Source organism: Heterocephalus glaber, unplaced genomic scaffold, assembly GCF_053883595.1.
Source record: "Heterocephalus glaber isolate CG9 unplaced genomic scaffold, H.glaber_assembly_v1.0 deba00001461, whole genome shotgun sequence".
NCBI classification, from domain to species: domain Eukaryota; kingdom Metazoa; phylum Chordata; class Mammalia; order Rodentia; family Bathyergidae; genus Heterocephalus; species Heterocephalus glaber.
The window spans coordinates 20,599,202-20,623,978 of record NW_028258308.1 but is presented as its reverse complement, the minus strand read 5'-3'; the positions used below and the strand labels follow the sequence as shown (position 1 = coordinate 20,623,978).

Here is a 24,777-nt window from a genome sequence, read left to right as displayed (position 1 = left end):
AGGATCTTTTCTAGGGTTCCCCCTCTGCATAGGGCAAGATTCATCAGCCCCTCCCACGACTGTGTGGCCAAAGGCAAGTCCGACTGCACTGGTGTGAACCCTACAGGCCAGGTGCCTGTGGGGACACAAGAGGAGCAGTGGCCAGGGGAGTGTGCAGGAGCCACCAAGCACAGTGCTCTGGGGATGGGCGCACACAGGGAGAAGGCACTTCAGGTCACCATGCTGACCCTTTTAAACACTAAAATTTTAAGTTTTATTAAAAGCTAGTTCTATTATTTATATAAATCCAAGATATAAGGGCAATTTTAAATATCAAAACAAGAGCCAGCATAAGTGAGGGGAACAGTGGGAGGGGGCCAGGAGCTGGCCCCAGGGGGAGCTCAGGAGGTGACACTGACCACCATGCAACCACCGGGTGCCCCAGCACTGCAGCAGGTTAAGGGGCTTCCATGGACTCTGGCTGTGGTCCCAGCGCTGGGCAGGAAGCTCTGCAGGTGGAGCTGGCTCAGGCTCCACACGTGGGACTTCACCTGGGGCTGGAGCTGGTCCTGCAGTTCCAAGAGAACAAAAAGTCACCAACTGTCCATGTTCCCTCCCAGGGCAAAACCTCCCCACTGCCCATCAGACAGCTCTGTGCACAAAGCCTCCCCAGGAAGTCCTCCCAGACCACGACGGCTGAGGTCTCAGTGATCCCAGGTAACCCCAGCACCCACCTGGAAGCTGTCTCTGTGTCTAAAGGCCCATCCCTCCCCTCATGCCCACAGGCCCACACCCTGTCCTCCTCACCCGTGGGCTGTGCCTCAGTGGGCTCAGCTTGCTCCAGCTGGGCCAGGAGTTCACCTGGTGGATTCTCCTGGGAGTGCAGCTCCACCAAGAAGTGGAGGACAAAAAAGGAGGACCTGGAAAGGCAAGTAGGAGGCAGAGTGAGAGGCCTGGCCTTTCCTCCCATGCTGCCTGCCCAGGGAACATGCGGAGATGGCCAAGTAGGCCTCCTGCCCTGGCTGCGCGTGCTCCAGCCCCATCCTCTCCATGCCCGGTGGGGCACTGCTGGCCCAGGCAGCCTGAGAGCCTAACAGGAGGCTCCATGCTCTGTAGTGCGACCACCTCTGCCTTGTTCAGGGCAGCCCAACACACCGTCTCCCAACCCGTCCCCACTGTCAGCTGCATGAGGACAGAGTCTGGTGTCTGCTGCCTGTTATACTCAAAGGCACAGGGCCACTGCTCTGTAATGATCTGAGATGTGGGGGACAGTGGGCATCTGTCCCACCCACCTCTCCTCAGGCTTTAGCTCTGCAGCGCTATGCTGCCCGGTGTCTATGCCGCTCCTGGGCTCCTCTTGCACTGCTGTGGATCCACATCTAGGGAGGCTGGGAAAGTGCCATCTACTGCAGTGCAAGGAATGCTTGCTCAGCTGTCCAGGGAGACTGAGGACCCCAAACAGCACTGAAGCCCCAGAGGGCAGGGGTTGCAACTGCCCTGGCTACTGGCGATCACAGCCCAGCCCTGGGAAAGGTCTGCACACAGTGTGTCTTCACATACGTCCATGGAATGGGGACCCCACCTGCTCTTCCCTGATGTCAGTGAGCCTGGGCCCTTCGCATCCCCATAGACTCCTGCTCTGGGAAGACCAGAGGCATGCCGAGTCACTCTGCGGTCTCCTTTACAGGGAACAGACAGCCTTCCCCTGTTCAGGGCCCAGTGGGGCAAAGCACAGCCGGCCAGGGATGGAAGGGAATCTGGCAGTCCCGGGTCAGCACTGCCCTGGAGACCCCAGTTCTGCCCCGCAGTGATGCCGAGAGCCTGATTTTCTCACCGCCCTGTTGCTCAGAGTTGCGAGCAGGCTGAGGCAGGGCTCATACCTTCCAAAGACTTGGGGCCACAGTGGCCAAGTGCCGCTGGGTGCCGACCACAGAGCTCGCCTTCACACCATCCCCTCCTGCAGGCCCCAGAAGGGTCCAGGAGGGAGTCTGCGTGGATGGGGCGGCTGTCCAGGAAGTTCCATTCTGGGGGCTCCCTCAGGGGGAGCTGCATGCCAGCGCCGTTCTCACCATGCAGTCCTCTGCCCGGCTCTCCTCCCTTTGGGCCCCAATCTGTGACAGAACAGAGGGGAGACATGGAACTGGGGCCCACCCAGGCCATCAGGAGGGCTAGAGGCCAAAGCCCCGACCACTGTGCAAGTCGCCATCATGGCTCATACCAGAAGGGGCACAAGTGGGCCCAGCAGAAAAGCGATGCATGTTAGAAGGTAATTTCAGAAGGGACACACAGAAATGCTACCGATTCATGGCTCATTAACAAGGAGAGGTCATGGCCTGGGGCATGAAGAGCCCACCCACCCTCAGGTCCCATGGTGGAGAGAGACACCGAGCCTCAGCCTGACTCCAGGCCTCCTGCGAGGCCAGCCTGTCCCTGGTGTCTGTTAACAGCTCAGAAAAAGTCAGGCCCACTTCCTGGTCCTGAGAAGCTGCCTGGGTGTGCTCACTGCCACCTTTGCAGGTTGTGTAGCCCCTGTGGGTACCACATGGGCCATAGCCAGGAGTTGCCCTGAGGTGACATGGCAGAATAAAGCTGTTACAGGATGGAAGTGACACAGTGTCCTGTGTGCAGCTCTGGGGACAGTGCCCAGCAACTGGCAGCAAGCACAAGGCTCTGCCTGACCACAGTTTGTGCTGTTTCTGCCCCGGGTAACCTTGTGCTCCTGAAACACAAGCAGCTCTGTCTCAGGCTTCTACTCCAAAGAATGGGAGAAGGCTCTGCGGGCTGCAGATCATCACTGGGCACTGCCCTTCTCCTCTTCTCACCCCCATCCTGGGGGCACAGGCCAGGGCCCTGGGCTCACAACCTCCCACACCTGCCCCTGCCCAGGAGGAGCCTCCCTCTTGACCTCGTCCCCCACCCTCCTCAAAGTGAGGAAGAAGGGCAGGAGTTATACAGGGGACTCACAGTGGTGGCCGGGCCTGACTGGACCTGTCCTGGACTCGGTGGCCCCGAGTGTCTGGTGTCCAGGTCCAGGGAGATCTGCCCTGGGCTCCCGCTCATCTCAGGTCCCCAGGTCTCTGGGTCTGGTGAGACCCGCCCTGTGCTGCCCCTGAAGGCCAGGTAGTTCCTGGTGAGTGGCCTGAAGCACGGGGACTTAGCCATCCATCCTCTCATTCGCACCCAAGTGCTTTCCCTGGGCGGGGTCCTACTGCTGTGGCCTCGAGGCCTGGAAAAGCAGCACAGCATGATCCCTGCTGACTCTCTCCAGCCAAGTGACTGTTAGGCAGCCGTCGCTGGACTGTGCTGCCCAGTGACTCCAGGGTTCCGAGTTCTGTTTGGACCTGTCGCCAAGGAAGTGAGGTCACAATGCTAGGGTCATAAGCCAAACCGCCCCCTCTGATGAGAAGACCCCATGGCCCCTTCCTTTCATAGTGGAGCACATCTATCTGTGTGCTTCTTAGAAACAGCCATGAGAAGCCAGAAAAGCTGCCTGTGATGTTAGAGTTTGATGAATCAGAAGTTTTACTTTGGCAAATGTGTAGATGCTTAAGATGCAGCAGGCACAGGGAGAAGTGTGCTTTCCCATCCAAAGGGTCCATTCTCTCTCAAGACACAGTGCTCATGTCAGCACTTAGAGATCTGATGGGTTTGAGGATGATTTTCTTTCCTGGGTTGACTTCAATTGCCTTTCAATTCCAACAGGGACTATGGAGATGATCCCAAAATGTCCAATGTAATTTTCCTTAAAGGATACAAAAGTTTCAGCTGATAACCCCTGGGTGGCCAGGAGTGGAGGATTCACAGCAGGTCATAACTTTCAAGTGCACATGGATAGCTACTTAAACACAGATACGGAACTCAACACAAAGTGCAGTATGCAGTGCAGAGACAGTGTGAGGGGACAGCAGTCTTTGTGAAACCTCCCACCCAACGGGGGTGCAGAACACTTTCACACATCACTTGGGAACGTCTCTTGTGGCACTGCTATCCCCTCCTGTCCTCTCATCCCAAGCTGACCACGTGCTTTTTGTCCCTGGTGGAGTAGAGAGGGTGGAGCTGGAACCATTCCTTATAAATGTTTCCGGCAGGTCTTCTTCAAGCAGTAACACCAGGCTGGGATCCCTGCACGCTGCTTCTCCTCAGTGGTGGCACCGTCATGGGGGTGGAGCACAGCTGTCCCGCATCCTCTGCTGATAGCCATTCATTCGGCTCCCAGGGTTGACCACTGAGCAGTTCCCACCAGCATCACTCAGGCAGGTGTCTTTTCAACCATGGATTCTTCTTCCAGAAGACACACTTGCATGTCTGTTTATTTGCTTTATATCACTATTTTTTGCCTACTTTTTTATCTACAACATTTCATTCCCCTTTGATGTTTCTAATGAAATCTAGTAATAAATTTGGGTTATTATCTTTTTTTAAAAAAAAGAAAAGAAAAGATACTGCATCCATAAAATTACAAAAACAGATTCTTTTAAATAGGCATGGAGTCAAGATACAATATTTGAAAATTTATGTCAAAAAATTATTAAATAGGAAAGATAAGAGTGTAAATAAAAGGATAGTTCCAAGAATTTTTAATAAAAATATAAAATGATAAAATATTTGAGAAAACAATAGGATACTAGAAGCTTAATCTGAAAAAAATTGACATTCCAGAAACAGGAAAAAGTGAAAATGTAGAAGAAAATTTTCTATTAATAATGAAAGACTATGTGTCCTTCTAGGACATTACTTAGTTCATCAGTAACATTACATTATACTGATTTTACCAAAATTGTGAAATAATTAAATTTATATCATACTTATCATAAATGGAAAAAAATAAGGTCAGCATTTAAAAAGTCAAATAATGGATGAATAAGGATATTATGCGGTGATATAGAGGCTTACCAAGTGGAATGAGCCAAGGAATTAAATGTGTGAGATTTTGGACAGAAAAACCACAGACGGCAAGAAGTGGAGGAGAGAGAAGGTAGACATTTCCCATTATACATCCCTCAGTTTGTGTTTTTGACGTTCTTATTCTATATATGGATTACTTATATGAAAATAGAAATTTATTGTAAAAGAATAATAAAAAAATAATTTACACTTTTGAGAAATGCACAAAAGCACATCTTACCAATATTGAGGTAGCCATAGTTCCTAATTGACAGTAGAGAATCTTGACAGACTGTACCTCACTTTTCCAGCTTTTCCCAGGGAATCAATGGTGACTTTGTTTCCCAGCCTTCCTCCCATGCTTAGGCAGTAAATTGTACAGGATTACATCCATTATTTGTATTCTATCAAAATCTAATTGACAGAATGACTTCAATCCTAAATCTGCAGATATTCACATGAAAGATATTTAACAAATGCTGCATCCTAGCAGAGGGGGTTGTAAAGTACTGAAGAGAGAACATGGTTTTGAACTTAGGCAAACTCAAGTTTGAATCTTGTGGCTACAAATTGTTGGTGTGGGACATTCTAAATGTTTTTAATCCTTCACACCTCACCCATCACATGTGAAAAACAATAACAACCAACTAGTAAAGATGCTGAGCATACTCCATCTAATAATGCATATGAAATATTTAGTTCAGTGTTTGGCTATATATGGGAAGTAGTAAATAAATTTTAAATCATAGAATTAATGGCAACAGCCACAGTAATCTTCATTTTTTACTGAAGAAAGTAGGTTAGTAAAAATATGAAAAAATGATCATTATAAATGCAGAAGACCCCAAATCTAATTTTAGTTCTTATTACAGTTTTTATCCCTAAACACTTTCATCTATGAGTGATAATTAGGACTGATTGATTTGCTTTTAACATCTTTATTTTTAGTACTGCCCATTCTCTTAGATTGGCAACACCAGTTGAGAGAAGAGAAAAAGAATAAAATACTCAGAAATGTTAAAAAATTAGACAAGATAAGCCTAATGTATCAAGGGTTTACATGTATCAGTATGCTCTTTATGAAGAAAAAGATGAGTCTTTCATTCGGGGTTGGGGCAGTACTAGGGATTAATCTCAGGGCCTTCACACTAAGCTACATCCTCATCCCTTTTTGTTATTTTGAGACAAGGTCTGGCTAAGGTACTGTATTGCCCAGATTAGGGTCTAACTTTGGATCCTCCTGCCTTAGTCTACTAGAGTGCTGGGATTTCAGGTGTGCACCACCACACCCAACTAGGACTGGTCTCTGGAGTTGTTCATAGGTGGTGAAGACTATGACTGTAAGAACATTTTAGAGCCAAGTGAGTGATATCTGAACTCTCCTTTCTCTTATATGGCTTAATGAATCATAATGTCTGATATTATGTATATTATGGATGATAGCTATCATGAGTAAAATATCTGGCTCTCAGAAAAACTAAGATTTTATACTTTCCTAAATGTCCTAAAGGTTCTATTCTACTAGAGATTAAAGGGTAGGTTTTTTAAATAGGAAGATTGAAACTTTAGGACTTTATCAATTCAGACTGAGTCAGAAAATCCATTTCATGCTGATCTTTAGGCAACAGAGTAAGATGCACCCATTTTCAGTGATGGGAAGTTTAATGATAGGAGATGGGGCTGTCCCTTGGGCTTTCTGCATAGGAAAAGAAGTTTTCATTGTGACTACATCATTTGTTAATAATACAGGCTTGCTTCAATATGAACTGAGTTCATTATTATAGAAATCAAAAATAAGTGACTTACAAGATGCTGGGGATAAAAATATTATGCCCTTTTAACTGACAAGTGAAATGAAGCAAAGAAAGGGGATGAAGTACATTCCCATAAGCCACACAGTGAGCTGGGGAAATGTCCTTCAAAAATTACGGTCTTGACATCCCTGTCACATTCACCCTCCACATCCAGAGCCACTTTTCCCTGTCTTGGCTTCAATGTTACTCTAATTTATCTCTTCAGAGAAGGATTCTCTAAAAATGAGAGAATTAGTGAGTCCTCAGAGGATGTTCTTTCAAAAGTCATTTAATTTAAAAATAAGAGAAATAGCCATAGAAGCCTGGAAGAAAATGAAACAATTAATTAAGCATGTAAACTAACCAAAGAGACAGATAGCAATGTTAATACTGTACTAACCATCATAGCCAATTTGTGAAACTTCAAATTTTACATCACACACTTACAAATGAGGCCACGAGAATACCTGCTTTGAACTGTTCTGTGGCGCTTCAAAGGAAGGTAAATTCCAACTTCACTAGAAGACAATTTACAGTTTATCTTAAATCTTGTACTTTCAGAAGGCCTTAAAATGTTGTAAACCGTTAATAGACATGGAAAATGAATATTTCATCTAAAAAACAAATATCCTAAAGACATTTCCAGATAATCTCACTATTCGAACAGCGTTTTTCCATATATTCAATAAATTGTTGGCCTAAATACACTGAAATTAGAGACAAACCTGGGTCTCTCCTCTAACATTTAGCCACTTTTCTGTGTGAAAGTGGTATATTTCTGGGTATGAGCTATTATTTGTAAGACACATGGTTTCATCTGACAGAATTCTGCCTCCAGAGTTTGCCTAGAGCACCCAACCCCCTAACCGGCTAAGATTGACAGTTACGGCTTTTATCTCTCCAGTTAATTTTCATCTCTTGATCTTTTGCCTAAATATTGTGCAGGATTAGGAATTGTGGACAGGAAGCTAAAAGGATATATTTGTGGGTCAGATAGGGAGAAGAGGTTTTGAATGACATAATACACTGTCTAAATACTGGCAAGAGCTGCTCACTGACGTGTTTTCAGGAAATACCTAGAGGGAAAAAAGGATACAGGAAGCTAAGAACAAAGGGTGTCAAGTGGCATTGTATTATTCTCCACTACTAGAAGAGAGACAACAATGACAGAATTCACACATAGTTGACCAGGTAGTGATTTTAGAAATCTGTACAAAAATGAAAGCTAACAACAACAAAAAAGCTACACATAGAATATCTCTCAAAATATTTGTATTATTGGTTCAGGCTATAGTCAGGTACAAAAACAACATCACAAAACTCCTTTAAAAGGAAGGGACTAAGAGATAGAGGGAAAGAAGAAGGATGGGTGAGGAAGCAGATGAGAAAAGAACTAAGATGTGTTGTGTACATGTATGAGCTCCTCAAAATGAACGTAATCATTATGTACTGCAAACATATACTTGTAAAAATCAAAATTTAAAAAACCAGAATGCAAAAACAAACCCAAAATAGACTATCTAAAGAGAGTATAATTCCACCTTCTTGTAGTTTATATTGGACTCCTATTCTCTTGATGACTCCTGTACTCCATTTCACTTCCTTCTTTGTATGTGCCCACCACACATAGACACAGATGAACTTCTTTCACATTCTCGTTCAGATTCCCTGACTCTATCTGATTTTCAATAGCTTGGTGGCAAGGGTGGAAAATAAAAGCCAAGAGAAACAAAGATATGGCAATATGTAAACGAGTGGCCACATCTAATTTAAAGTTATTTAAACTGAAATGCTCACCCACATATGCACCTGCAACTTTCCATTTTGCTTGTGTTCTGTGAATAGGAAATTACGACCTCCAAAAGTTTGTAGATGACGTTACTGTCAATCACTATGGGCTCATCCCATCCAAACATCTCTTAAAGTTACTCATTAGAATGATAACCTGTATTATTGTGTTATAAAATGTTGATGTTTAGATAAAGCCAAGCTGCCAGGATCTTTTACATTCTTAAATATCCTGACCCCCCCATAACAAATAGGTTTCTATTTTCCTGAGTCCCAGCTTGGAGTGTGTGGATTTTCTTCCATACATAAGTATCTTCTATTACAGCAGGTTGACATGTTCTCTTTTCCTCAAATATTTTTTGATGTGTTTGTGATTCTCAGAATTCTAGCTCCAAGTGGTAGAAAAAGGAAATTTTGTGTGAATATTTTGAAATCAGGCCTTGTCCTATTACAATGTCTCTTGGGATTTACTTGTGAATAACTGTTAAACTATGAAGTTAGGTTAGGAAGACAGACAGATGTTAGAAGAAGAAAAGATTTATTATTATATTAATTTAGCTCTGGCTACATACATATTTTATAATGCACAAATAACATCACTCTTATGTTTACGAAACTAAGAAGTGGCAAACAATATATTAGAAGCATTTGAGAAATTAAAAAGATTCAAGTAGATAATAATTCTTTGAAATTTCAATTTAATGCCCCTAGAGCATTTACTGTTGGATTATGCAGTCAGTTTTAATCAGCATTTTGATATATATTGTTTATTTCTACACATTTCTTAAGAATTAGCATCCACACTTCACAATTCACAAATACATTAGCACTTAAAATTCTTCTGATTTCCTACAAATAAACTTTCCCCATAATCTCTCATCTCATGTGAAAGTGCTCACTCTATTACTGAGAGAAATTAGGTAGAGATTAGAAAGTAGAAAGAGACAGGTAATAATAATCTTCACATATCTTTACCACAACTTTCACATTTTAAAAAATTATAAATTTACATACTATGAATTATAAAGTGTAAATTATGAATTTATGCATTCCTCTTTTTTACAATACGATAAACTATAAATACAGTACTTTTTTCAGAAAGAGTAAACATTGGGCCTTTCCACTGAGCTACATCCTATCCCTTTTTTTATTTATTATTCTGAGATAGGGTGTTGCTAAGTCACTAAGTTGCAGGGGCTGGACTTGAACTTGTAATTCTCTTACCTCAGGCTTCCAGAGTTCTGGTATTACAAGCACTTGCCACCACATCCAGCTAAGACAGTACTAGTTTTTAGCTGACACATAAACTAGTCTGCCCCTTAGTAAGAAAACAATTAAATTTTGTTAAATGACTTAAACTGATGGTGAGAGGTTATTTAACAATATTCTTGAGTAGTAGTTCAATACATCACAAGCACTATTCAACTAAACTGAATTTTAATAATGGCTGAAATGGCTAAAAACATTGGAGGGCTCTTCTCTTACTCCTAAGAAATAAAACTTAAAATACATTTCAAGTGACAGGTTAAAGAACATAAATATGATGTTTTAAAAATTTTATAGAATTGAAACTGGGCAATGGTTGCAACATTGTGAATAGAAAACAAACATTATTTAAAAGGAGTTTTAAAATAAGTAATCATTTAGCAGTAGAATTTAAATTTTATGTTTTGTAAATTTATTTTAAATGCCAATTAATTATTTCGATGCTTAAATGAAAGATGTCTTCACTCTTCTTCTGCTAAGTGATCAGAATGTTTCAGTCTTAAAATTTAGATTCCATTAGTTTGGCGTCTGCCCTAACCCTCATAAATAAAGATTAAAAAATCAAATGGCAAATATTTCAGACAGAGAGCTGCACACTAGTTAAATACTGTTATACAGGAGTGGAACACTCAATGTGAGCATTTTTCTCTTCCTATCATAGGTCAAAATGATTTTTTTTCTACTCTATACTAAGGGGACCTCAAGGCAGGCTGTGTATGAGTGTACTAAGAAAAGGAGGCGGGGATAAACAAGCTGTCAAAGTAAATTACCTGCCCAGACCCTGCTGTAGTACACATAATAAATATCTTGGTAATTCATCCATGCTAGGGAACCAACAAAAATTGTTACCACATTTCAGATTTTATCACAGTGGTCTTGCATACAAAAGATCAGGAAAAACAGCTCATTTCATGTAACATAGCCCACTGCAATAATTTTAAGCAGAAACGTGTAGCATTGCAAAAACTATTCAAAGCAAATTAGGGAAACTATGGGTTGAGTTATATACAATTGAAGATAATCAGTTCTTTAGAGCTGAACTTTGCAGACAGACAAGAAAAGTTCTGTAATTAACTTAGTATTTTAGAAGAGTCTGATAATTTAAATAAAGACTACCACAGGACATAAATAAGAGGACAAACTCATAAATAATCTATTTAACAGAAAGGACCAGAATCACAACATTTTCCCTGGTAAACTAGCTTAACATGCACAAAAACTTTAAAGAAATGATGGAAAAATGAATCAAATGTCTAGGTCACTCAAAATCATCCATAATCTATCATCTAGCTGTCTTTGTGCACACAAATCTTCAGCCCATTGAACATATACTTCTCTAACAGTAACACTGAATCAAGAGATGTTTGAAGTGGGGGATTTTTTTGCCATAAACGTATATCCAGGATCTGGGACTTAAAGTTAAATCTGAGTTCCTTCCTTCAGCTGACATCTATAGACAGTGGTGGAGGGAAATTTTTTCTTCCTACTTCCACCAGCTGGGCATGGGGGAGGCTGGATACCTGTGACAGAAATATTTGCACATCTGACATGACCTCTGCTGTTATACACAGGTGTCACACTTTCTAGGCCTTGCAGACATTTTAAAGCTGAGGTTTTTGTGCAGAGGTTCTTGGGAGTTCTTTGAAGTATCCTCTTCCAGGCCTCATCAACTGCAAATCCTGCACCGTGGCCCCATCTGTACTTCATCCTGTAGTTTAAAATCTCAACTCAGTTACTATCCTGTTGATCCTTTCAACTTGTTTCCATGGAGGTTCCCTTAACCTGGAAGGCAAACCCCTTGAGCAAGATTAATTTGAAAATGAACAAATTGTCTCTGGTTCCAGTACTCACACACCCAATATCTTACACTGGTAGCAACGCATTGTTTTGCCAGATACAGAAAGCTCTTCTGTACTAGCCACTTCAGCTTTCTCAAGTATACTGTGACAACAGGGCTCTGAGGCCTTTTAATTGCAAGCTTGCCAAGTCTTCTATGAGAGTATTCCCAAATGACCTTGGGTGTAGCTAGTGGAGAGGGTGTGGCTCCTTAAAAGAGTTTGACTCTTAATACCACCTCTACATAGAAATTGTCCTCATAAATACAGCCTTGCTTCAAGCTTGAGGCCCTGAGTTCCATTCCTGGTACCAAAAATAATAATAATTTTAAAATACAGCCTTGCTCTACTTTTTGAGCATTGACCTTGACTTTACCCCTGGAAAGAGACGCAAAAGTTAGCAAACAGTTTAAAAATAAAAATGAAAACTTGGTTTAATCATTTTTATTCTGGTAGTATATGTCAAACTTCACTTTGATTCTTACTATCGACTGTGGCTAGGTATCTAGGTTGAAATAGCCAATACAATAGCCTAACACTTATACATGTAAGTGTGCAGCCAATGATGGCAAGTTGTTTTTAATTCCCATGCCAATTCTGAGTCATTAACAGTACCTGAAAAAGAGGATAAAAGTTGAGACAGTCCAACTCATATCATTGAGGTGATCGCATCTTTGTTGACTAGTGATGCCTGCCAAGGGAGCAGGCATAACAATTCCTAATACTAAAAAGGATCTACGAAGGCAGATGCTATGCTTGTTTCATTCATCTTACATTTCCTATCTTATCAACATGCCTGGAGTCTAGTAGGTATTCAATAAATATTTGGTAAATATATGAACAAGAGTATGTATATGTAAATAAGTGTCTACATACATATACAGCTGCATTAATCACATTTATATTTTTAAAATAATTTTATATATGAGATAACTAATAAATTAAATAGTAGCTGGAGATGGTGGTGCATGCCTGTAATCCCAGCACTCTGAGAGGTTAAGGTAGAAGGGTCACAAGTTTAAGCCCAACCTGGGTAATGTAGTGACTTAGTGAGATTCTGTTCTTCCACCAGAAAAATTAAAAATTGCAAAGGCCCTGGGTTTAATTCCCAGTACCACAAAACAAAGCTATTGTTTGGTGTGTGATAGTATGAGTTCAACTATTTTCAACTAACTTTTCTTATATTTATAAAAATTATTTATAAAATCCTAAGGCAACATAATTCCTTGAGGCATTTTTAAAAATACACACTGGAAGTCCACTCAAATGGCAATTATAACAATTTTAACATTCTCTTGTAAAATTGCCTAAACAATGCTAATTGTTTTCTGTTGTCATACAAAATATAATTTTAAATAAAGTTAACTTAAATTTTCAGAATATTTGAGCATGTTAACATAATATCATCTACAAAGGAAAAATGACAGATCAGAAAAGATATAAAAATGAATAACTTTGTAGCCCTAAATATGCACTAATTGATCATGTTTGATAATTATTCATCATCTATTTGCTGGTATTAAGTTAATAATAAGCTTAGTGGTTGTATTAAGTAATTGATGATATAGATCTAAAGATACCATTGAGAACATTATGCTCATATAAATGTAAATGTGATTACATTGTAAGAGATGTAATGAGAAAGCTCAGTTTTAATAAATTTAATTTAATAAAAACATTAATTAAATCACTATTTCTGGAGAGACAGCATTTGTCTAATTTCTTAGACTAAGAAAGAAGTCTTTAGGTAGCTTCTACCTGGAAGTTTCCTTCAGATGATGGATAAGCATTGTATGCATTTATCTGGAGAATTTCACCACAGGATCCTATACCTCTGGGAATTTAGAAAACATCTGGATGTTTCATAATATTCTTTAAATTTGCCATTTGTGTATTTGGTTTCATAGAAGCACACCTTCTTATATCTAGATCTAGATATTATATACATTGCCAGTGAATTTAATTAGATGACAGTACATAGTCAATAAGAGGAGAAACGTGAATAAAAGTTAAACAAATCTATTAGATAAAATGGTATTAATAAAGGTCAAACAGTTTTCAGTGGTTTTCAAATCAGAGGTAGGTGATATTTTTAAAAGCCTAGTTTGGAAAATAGGATCTCAAGATCCATATATAGAATATAAGTGGTTAAACTTAGTAATTACTAAGGAATTATTCATAAAGTACAGATCTAATAAAGAAAATTCTGACTCACAAGATGTCCTATGTAAGAAAAAAATTTCAAAAGAAAATACAAGTGCTCGCTTCACTGAATTGAATTGTGAATTTTAGGTGGATGAGTGAATGAAACTTATTACCTACCAGTGGCAAAATGTAACGCTAGCAGTGAATATGCTCCAGAGGTACATGGACTCAAGGGATATGAGTGAAATCTGACTGATTATGCTCAAATTGTACTTCTGCAATAATTTTCAGATGCATCATTTGTATTCTAGAAAAGTAGTTCATTTTAATAGAAGAGCAGTGTCATATCTCTGAAATCAAAAAAAAAATATAGTCCCAGTAATGTTACTTCTTTGGTGTGGCAAAGCTTACAGCAATTGCCTTGTTGATAACCAGTCCATGGCTATAAAGAAATGAGGATAGAGTTTACTTCGTTTTGAAGGATGGATGCTACTATTTGACTGCAGGCAATAAAATACTAAAAAGAAACATTTTAATTATTTTATTCTTTATCTCTTTTTGTTTGTTTTTTGAAATAATGTCTTGCTATATAGTTCAGACTGGCCTTAGGCTCACTATGTACCCCAGGGCTGGTCTTGAACTCACAACAATCCTCTTGCCTCAGCCTCCTGAGTACTAAGATTATAGGTATGTGCCACTACTCCCAGCTTAAAAAGAAACATTTTTAAAGACCTCTTTAAAAACTAGAAGAATAAACTAGATTTTTAATCTGAATATATCCTAAAAACATACTACACAGGCAAGATGAGCATTCTAGACACATATTTGTACTACTTACTCACATATAGATAAGAAACCATATTGTATGACTCACAAGTACCTACTCAATATTTACTCTAAGTATCTATATGATGCTTGTGTTGTGTTAGGCTCTGAGAGCTGAGACAAAAATAGACAAATGAATTGAGTTTTTAAATCTTATAATCTATCAGATTTGCCTCTAGCTGCCCAGTTCCAGTGATTCTTTAAGCTTAGAATGGGTCCAAGTCACACTTTGTCCCACGGTCTGGACTTTTCCTTGTATTCCTGTGAGAAACTACCACTTCATCCCTGGGGCTGGAGCTCTGCCCTGAAAGATGGTAGGACCTTGAACCCATTAGGGATTTACCAGCTTTACAGCCTCAAAGGACAAACACAATCTCTCTACCCTCAAGATGCCTACTGGAGGCTTTACCAAAAGATAAAATTCCCTTTATTTCCCTGAAATTACTATGATACCATCCCCTAGCTGAATCTTTATCCCTGCCTAGTGACTTTCTGCTTTGATGTCTTATTCAACCCATTAGACCTCTGGAGACAGCACCCTGACCTTTCATGGCTGTATCCATGGTACCCACTGCACCCTAACACCAGACTTCCCCACAGGCAGAACAGCAAGGTGGATCCCATTTCCTGGATTTGTCTGTACCATCCCCTTCTCCTCTGTTGCGGTCCTACCCTGTCTTATGAGTAAGAAATAACACTTTTATTCCTGAAATAATTAGAAAGTAAATTAAACATATAATAAATGATTTGTTAAATATATCCAAAGCCTATTTCATGTGCTATGACCTAAATATGTCACAGGAGAATATCAAAAGGAATACGTTAATTATAAATAATTAACATAATCATTACTAATCTGTTCAAGGTCTTTGGAATGGTCCACAATTATTCCCCTTATAAGCCACACATAAAATAATATTACTCTGACAAGAAATTCCTCAGATTACCACTTAAAGTCTAAAATGTTTTAACTTTAAATTCCTCCTCTGAAAATGCAAATTTTTCCATTCATCTTCATAATAAACATAATAAAAAGTTTTTAAAACCCTAAAAGTAACATTCAGAACTCCAATTTGCAGTTATTTGTGAAATGCACTTCTGCGTGGCTCTTTTAAGGTCTCAGTTACTACTTGGTTGAGATGAATGAGCATAGAGAGCAAGAATGGCTCACAGATTTGTTGCTATTATCCAAGGGAAGACAGTTTTGCAGAAAGTAAATTAACGGAACACTGCTTGTCAGGTTCTGCTTTGAAAAGAAGAAAACTTCAAAGGAATAAAATGCAACACTGGTTTACCCAAAATTGCAGAATGAAGAGTACCATTACTTTCAACTTGAAGTTTCACCTCTCTCCTCCAACATCATCTCCTCTTTTTCTGATAATAAAGAACTTTTTAAAAGAGACTTTTTTCTAAAAGTATTTTAGTGTTCACAATTTTCTACCAAAAATATCTGTGTCTAAGTGACTGTCGCTTATCTTTCTTATGAACTTTGAAAGAAAATACTCATGATTGTTCTTTTGAATATCTTCTAAAATACTTAGATGCAATAAAAAGACAGTGTATATAAATTAAAAATTATTACAGTAAAAGACACATTGCATTAATCCCTTCCAAATAATACTCCCCCTCACTTTAAACACACTTATTCCATTATTTTTGCCACTTTCTAAAGCCGTTCTAAGTCCCCATTCACTCTTCACTTGCACCTTCCTGAGGGTCTCAGTGTCTGGAATCCATTCTCAACTGTTACCTTTCAGGTCCTTTTGACCTTGAGGAAGAGCCAGAAGTTTCCTGGTGCCTGATTCAGTGAATAAGGCTGATGAGGACCAGCATAATGTGTTCATGAGCCTGCCTTTCCATTGGATGGCAGTCAGCAGGGGCATTCACTGTATTTTTTATCACAACTGGTAAAGAAATGAGACAGAACTTCTAGAACTGCTTCAGAAAGTGGCAAGAACACTTGTATAAGTGTGTTCAAATATGGGGGGTGGTTCATGGCAATGTGTCTTTTACAATTTACACTTTACAAAACATTCCACTGTTTTTCATTCACCTCTTGTACATTACCTTGTACTGGAAATAAAATCTTGTCATACCACAAGAAGAGTAACATTGGTTCTATGAGAAGAATAGCTTGGATAAGGACACAGAGATTTGCTCAATATCAGATCAGCCAGGTTTTAATCTATTTCATTAATAATCACCCACCCATACTTAGGTTTCTTTGAATACTTTATTCTAAATGAAACTCAGAAAAGAAGATGGAAAAAATAGAAGTATAGAATTAAAAAAAGAAGATTATTGGAGGATGTACAGAAGAGTTAAACAGAAGGAATGCATAGCAAAAGTGTGAATTTTGACCCCTTGACTCTGCTACTTGCTATGTGAACCTTGGCAAGTTATTTAACCCTCTGTAGGAGGCTGCAGCTTTCCTTAAGTATTATTACATATATCGGGTGCATAGGCTCCAGGTCCTGAGTAGCTGAGCATTTGTTAAGTGACTAATATTAAACCATACATTTGGCCCCACATTCTGGTTATAACACATGTTTTATAAAGGTGAGTGATATTCTTGCCAATGAGAGATACCATGAACTCTGGTGAATATTGTTATATTTCTAGATTGTTACTGACAATTTAAAAATCATGTATTTTATTATATAAATATAATAAATGCAAATTGTTTAAAAATATATTCACATTTCAATACATACTAGTAATGAATGTACCTCTCTGATAAATGTGACCTCTGACCTCTGTTGTAATATTTTGGGTGGCGACATCCTGGGGATTCAACATTTTGTGTCAAAGAATGATCTCTCTTCTCTGCTATGGGCTGGAAGAGGTCAATGAACTGGACCTGGTTTGAGTTATGTCTTACCTGGTCCTGAGGAACTGTGCTTCAAAGGTCACCTTCTAGAATTCTTGGGGTTTGGTCATCAATATATCTCATCTCTGGAACCTCAGACCTATAAAATGAGACCATGTAGCTCTCCATTTCATAAAACTAGCTATTATAATCATCTCAAATATAATTATCTTATATCCCTGTAGCACTGTGCACAGACTACTACCCTACTTTTTTTCCAATTTTAATTTGAAAAGATTTAAATCTTCAGAAGAATTGTAAAAATAGTAAAACAATACCTATATACTACTTTCACCAACTGTAAAAGTTTTCTTCCATTTTATCTCTCTCCATGCACACACACACGCACACACACACATACACACACACATTTTTTGAATTATTTGAGGGTAAGTTGCAGATATCATGACCTCAATAACTGCTGTGTGTCTCCTAAGAGCAAAACTATTTTAAATAACCACAACTATCATACACACTAAATTTAACATTAATACAATTTTCCCAATCATGTTTTTAGTAATATTTTCTCTGATTACATTTCAAATCTAAAACCTCCATAATATTTAGTAATATAATGGCACTTACAGTAACTTCGCTTTAGTAACTTTATCTTTAGTCAGTCTCCCTATATTAAACAAGATTATAAATTTGAGACACGTACTGTCTTAATTAACTAATTAATTAATCTCTCTGCTTTTGATATGTGTACTGTTCTTGCCATAACAAAGGTTATGGTAACTATCTGATGAAAGACTATTTGGAGATCATAGGTGAGTTTTTCCCACTAACTTGAAGACTAACCACAACATTTGATAAAGTATTTCATCCTCACAAAAGCTGGGAGAGATTCAGAAATTTTTGTTTGGTCTAAATCCCTATTTCTCGGAGGAGATCTCAAGGAAGCCAAGGAGTGCCTGAGCAGGACCAGGACCAAATGCTTGACTGCCAGAGCTTCATACTTCTGGGGCACTACTTCGGCTTTCCCAGATGCCCTTGGTATCTGAGAATCCATTATAAGAATGTGACATGTAATTCCCTTGCTCAGCATCTATTAACTTGGGCAACTCCAATAATGAAAAGAATAAGCTACTTTGAAGTCATGCACTGCCCTTCTCTGTTCTGAGCTATTGACATCTAGAAAAACATGTATGGCACTGAAACAACTTTTCATAATTGAGATAGATGGATATTTGCAATCACAGTGCATCAAACAACAGGCCATTTTCCACCATCACGTGGTACACTGTGCAGTGTTTAACTGGACTGTCAGAACATGAATATCATAATGAATTTAACAATTATCATTTTCCAAGACAATAGACACATTATTGGTTGGAACTGGAGGAAACACTTTAAACAGAGAGCCATTGAACAGCTACTTAATGGCTGCTTTAGTCTTTTCTTATGTAGGTTTAATGAACAAGAATGAACAGTAGGAAAAATTTACTTGAAAATTCATAAAAACTATTTTATTCAAACATTGTATATAATTTCCAATGTCTCTTCCAAAACTACCCTTAAAGAAAATAATATGAATTTTTAAAATTAATTCCCTTAGTGATTTTCACTAGCATACACATAAATTCTCTGATGTTAGCATAACAATTATACAAATTAATACATGTTTTCATTTATCAGCTTAAAAAATAATTGATATATATCCATAAGAAGAATCCAATTCATACCATATTTCATAATTTTACTCTAATAAAAATTATCCTTTTCATATATAAATTGTTAAATTGTAGTTTTTCCTTGTTACATGAAAAGGAAAGCAGGATTTCTTTGAGACTTAAGACAAAGAGATGAATTCCACTTTATTCCTAGTCATTAGGCAGATAAAGTCCCCAGAGTACTATTCACTTGATGAAAGCATTTCTTCACTCGATTAAATTGATAGCTGTAAGTGAAAAAAGGAGCATATGTCACCTAGTTTATAAAAAAATTGTGTGAGGGAGAAGGGAGGTGTTGGAATGGGAGGGAGTAAGATTATTGATATTAAGAGGCTCATTTAATTTTCATCACCAGAATGACTGAGGCAGAATACCAAACTATTGAAGTATAATACAGTTTAAGCAGTTTTTGTTTTTGTTGTTGCTATTTTCATCTTTCCTCTTCTACCATACTGTAAACAACATAAGTAATTAGACTGCAGTCAGAAGCAAAATCTGAATCTTTGCTCTACTCTCTAGTGTTTGACCAAGTGGCTTGAATGTGGGGAAATGAAGAAATACAAGATAAAAGTAGGTTAAAAAAAAAAAAAAAGAAGGGAGTAAGGAGGGGAAAGAATAAAAGAAGAAAGGGAGAGAAAGGGATGTTCTTGCTGACCCAAGAAACCTCCTCCCCCCAAAATATAAATAATCTTCACGTCTCCTGCTATTTTAGAACTTTCCTCAAATTCTTTGATTTTACCATTTTTGTTTCCTGCACTCTCTTATCTCCTGCAAGAATCTCAGTTTTCATAAAATGGAAGCACAAGATTTCCTCTTCCAGACAGCTTTTTACCATTTTTCCTATTCTTCCCCAACCCGTAAGTACAACGTTTTGACTCACATCTGAGAACCCTTGGTATTAGATCTATAAGGGGATTTAAGGTAGTTTAGTCCAACTCCTTCACTAAAGGATGAAGAAAAGGTTTGATGTACCCTATTCTAAATAGTCAATCATGGCAGAATAAGCTAAAAAAAAAAAAAGTTTTCAGGTTATTGATGTTTTTCTCTTTTGAAATGCTTTGAAAATTTCAAAACTTGTTTGTTTTTCTGTTTTATTACCCCCTGGATATTTTAGAACACAGTTCCTACTAGCAATGTCTTTTTTGCATCAATACAATAATCAAAATATAAAGAATTTAGCATTAAAAATTACTACCTTCTTGTTCACACATGACATTCACTTTCACCAATTGACCAAGAACATGAACTTTATAGAAAAAAAAATCTAGGACCCTACTTGGTGATCATATCTCTTTGATCATCTTCAAACTATTAGAGAATAGTTTCTCAAGGTTTCTTTAGTTTTCAAGACATGGACACTTTTGAAGATTACAAACCAGTTGATCAGAATGCCTTTCACTCTGGCTTTGTCTCATTTCTCCTCATGACTGCATTTTGGCTACACATTTTTGGCAGAACTATCATAAATGTGATGTTGTTTCCTCTTAGCACCCTGGCAAGTGTTACACAATTTTGCTTTGTCCCATGTGGTAACATTGATGACCTGACCCAATTGATGTCTATCAGACTTCTTCATTGTAGAATTATTCTTTTACCTTTTGTACAAGTACTTTCAGACAACATCCCATTCTTCATCATATTTTCTACTACTCGTTTTAGCCTTCATTGGTGTTGTTTGTTTGGGTTGTAGTTATGATGGACCGACAAATGATTTCCCCTTTCTTATATATTAATCAGCTGACGATCTACCATAAGGAAAAAGGTTACTATCATTGCTTTTGATGCTAAAATCCTTCAGTTAGCTACCTGGCTTCTATGTCCTGTTGAAATGCCTTCATCATTCTTTGAGTACCTCATTTTTTTTTTAGCATAATCAGATGTGTTGTGTTTATTTTTAAAATAACTCTAATGCATCCCTAGAATCAGTCATTTCTCCCAGGACACCTGGTGTTTTTCTGGAATGTGACTTCAGGTATCGATATCTGTATGCTAGAAGGGACATGTGGGGCTAGTTTCACAACTCTCAGGCCCTCATATTTGACAGAGCTGCCAATTATGTGATTGCCTATGTATGTATGTACACACTACACATAAAAATACACATATATGTGCATCCTTAGCAATTTTTTTTACATATGTATAGATCTATCCATATCTACCTATTGAAAACTTTGTGTTTAAACAAATACCTACAATCTCAATCTAATACTACAGGGTTCATTTCCATTTTCTCTCTTTCCCTATTTCCGGCAGTGAGAAACCTAGCTCATTTTATCCTCACAGCACTTGTCTATTGACTCAGAGCCCCAGCATGTAACCAATTTCCCACCAAAGACCACTACTGATCTTCATGTGGATGCTCTCTTTCCACTTACAGCCCCTCTGCCACATGCCCTCCTGCAAAGATGCCTCCTCACATAGCCAGGGCTCCCATAGTCACATAGAGATGCTGCTGCCACTGTCTCTGTTCCTAGCAGGACGCTCTCCTCACCCCATTCTCACATGCATGATGCACAGTGGATTGCACCACTACGGCCCCTCACATAGGCAACTGTTGCCCTCCTCGGACTTCAGTGTTCCTTGCTAAGCCATGCATGTGCTATTTGCACCCTCTGGAGCTCCAAGTGCCAGGATAGGCCACAGTCATCCTCCTCAACATGTGGTTTTTCTCCTTCTTCTCCACTCAGCCTTCCATCCCCACCACTAGGCCAGCAAAGCCACTGATTCTTCTTCCTGAATCACTACCCCACAATAGGACAGCATGCTATCTGCCCCTGCCTCTGCAGAAACCTTGCTTGTCCCCAAAGGGACTTCAACACGCCATAGTACCCCAGTGAAGTAGTACCCCACCAGTAACCATTGGACAGACACCACCTTAATCTGTTCAAGCCACTAGCCCTGTCCTGAATCACTGCACTTCTCCCTTGCAGGAGCCTATCTTCTTCACCCTCACCTCCTGGCATTTAACTGAGGACAATGAGAGGAAGAGAGGAAAAAGGAAAGGACAGACTCTGAACTTACAGGAAAGTTCTCTGCTTGACTGAGACATGTTTGTAAGCCTCTGAGTTGATCAGACATTATCAATGTCTCTTAAAAATCTAAGAAAAACAGGTAGCTCATATATATTCATAGGTTCCTTTCAAATTATACCAAACACAGAGGACATAATAATGCATCTTCTGGAGTTCTCAACAAGTATTCATTGTCTGAAAAAATATATAGTTATAGTACCAGATAGATGTCAGCTCAATGGAAATTGAACTTCACATAATATTTTCTGATGGCCATAAATTAAAGATTGTGATTTATAATTAATGATTACATACATATAATGGATTGGATGAATAAAGTTAATCCAAGTATATTTCAGCAATAGTTCTCTCTACCTTTGTATTCTAGCCTAAAGCACCAGAGAAAATTCTTTTCTCTTAGTATTTTTAATGAAAAATCTATAGTGAATAATATTTTATTTTGAACTAAATCATTTTAACAGGCAGTGTGACATAATTGTGGCTGAAATCTTTGCTATCAAATTGACAGTAAAATGTCTATCTTTCAAATGATTTGATTTGAAAAAGCCATAACCTTCTGTCATAATACTGGTCACTCACAGTGAATTCCTTCTTATGCTTTGTCATTTGCAAAACTGAAGGAAAATCCACTTTTACAATGAAATCATAATGAAGGAATAAAAATTTTAAAAAGCCAATGCAAAATGTTAGAAGCTTAAATCCATCTAAACTGTGCTATTTTATGTAATTTATAATTGAGGATTTCCTAAAAACTTTGGGTATGACTCGTTTTCATAGTAAAGCTGTATGATTTTTTGTTGGTTTATGACTTTTTAAATATTATTAAAGCCTTATAAACAAACACTGTACATACTCATAGAAAATGACAGATTACCTGTTTTACAGTTTTATGTTTGAAGTGATTGGAAATTTTACAAACCAGGAAATGAGGGATGCCAAGAACTAGAGGGAAAACAACACACCGCTTCTATCTATCTAAATCATAAGCTACAAGTAATTCTATGCTAAGTTAGACTGAGGAAGTAAGCATTGGAGAGAACTTACACAATAATTTAGTGGATTGAATTATGCTACATTGATTTTGATAAGACAGCATATCTCTCAGTGTACAATGTACCAGGGTATCCTTTTCCCAAAATCTCCAGTGGGCACTGTATTCATTTTGTGGGTCAGGAGAAAGAAAATACAGACATCTTATAATCCTTCTTCTCTTCAGACTCTAACTTTGAAACTTTCAGAGGCTGGGACTTTCCAGACTAAATTCCTGCTCTACTAGTGAAAGCATCGAAGTTAAATTTAACCACTTTCACTGTGAGTGATTGTGCATTTTAACACTTTCCTCTTGGGAAGAAGGTTCTTATCAATTCAGCAACCAATCATTTTTAGAGTATTTACCAAGCATAATCACCCCCGGCTATTTGGCAATCCAATGGCAGCTCCAGGTATGTGTGCCATTCACAGCCATCCTGAAGACAGGTCCCTTCATCTTTTCAGTCTTAGTCTAGTGATTCTCTATTGTCAAGTAGCCTATAACAATGCATATTGTGATTCTAATCAGATTAGCATGTTTCAATCACTATCTTTATTTCTGTGGTGTTTCACACTCATTAAAGCTAGTAAAATTTCCACTGCTAATTTAATTAATGAAATAAACCATCCTTGTCAGGCATCATCTTTCTTGCTCCATGTACAAATTTAAATAAAACCTAATGCCTCCAGTGACTCTCTTAAATCACCATTATAAGAGGTAGCAATTAGGCTTGTCTGACCAAGGAAAACCTTTCCCTTTCTCAGAAATTTCTTTATATAAGCCCGACAATCATCACTAAGAAGCAAGGTTCTCATTCAGCACCTCCAGTGATTTGGACTTGTGATAAGTTAAATTTGTTCAGTCCAATTCCCCATCTAAAACCTCAACATAATACACCAAAGCAATCATGTTAGCTAAACGACTTGTCATAACAAAGAGTAAAATAAAGAGCCCATTGCCTTGTCTGTATGGACCTGAATTAATTGGTTAGTTTAGCTAAAAGTCTGCCACAGTTTTCATACAAATGCAGCTATTACCCATAAATTTGAAAATTAATACAACTCAGATTAACCAAATGTACAAATAAATTATACTTGTAAAACCATGTGTTCTGGGTTTTTTTCCAATATATATGTAAATGGTATTTGGTTTACCTAGTTGGCCCAAAAGAGTACGTTTAAAATATAAATGCTTGCATCCAGGGATTTAGCTCAGTGGTTCCGCTGCCTGCCTCACGAATTCAAGGATCCAAGTTCGATCCTTGAAAAAATAAATCCAAACAAATTAATAAAATAAAATAAAATATAAATGCTGGTCTAATGCACTAAAACTACTCAGCAAAACTCTACATCTTGATCTTGAAAGCAAGTCAACTCTCCTTATGGGGCTGTGCCCAGACTATTCAGTCTCCTTCTCCTCTTATTCCCAAACCACCCATTTGTTAAATGCTTCCAGCTGTTTTCCAAAAAGCAAGGGCAACCAGGAGTAAGTCACAGCACATGAAGAAAAAAGTTTAGCGAAGTAAGTATAATTAATATGAATTTGGAAATAAAGGCTAACCAAAACCCTAGTACCTGCTTATATTTTTTTTCTTTCAGGAAAAAGAAATAGCTTGTATGCTGCAATTATTTACTCATGAGTAGTGGATCCTAATGTCA

General features: G+C 38.6%; 1 protein-coding gene across 1 annotated transcript; it reads right to left on the bottom strand.

The window, feature by feature from the left end:
* Positions 1–285: 285 nt before the first annotated feature.
* LOC147826747 (uncharacterized) lies at positions 286–3,768 on the bottom strand. Its single transcript, XM_087216959.1, has 4 exons — positions 2,944–3,768; positions 1,860–2,090; positions 787–899; positions 286–548 (listed from the first exon to the last, which is right to left on the bottom strand). Exons 2-4 carry the CDS (start codon positions 2,029–2,031, stop codon positions 381–383), a joined length of 453 nt encoding a protein of 150 aa, XP_087073085.1. The 5' UTR covers positions 2,032–2,090; positions 2,944–3,768; the 3' UTR covers positions 286–380.
* Positions 3,769–24,777: the final 21,009 nt, after the last annotated feature.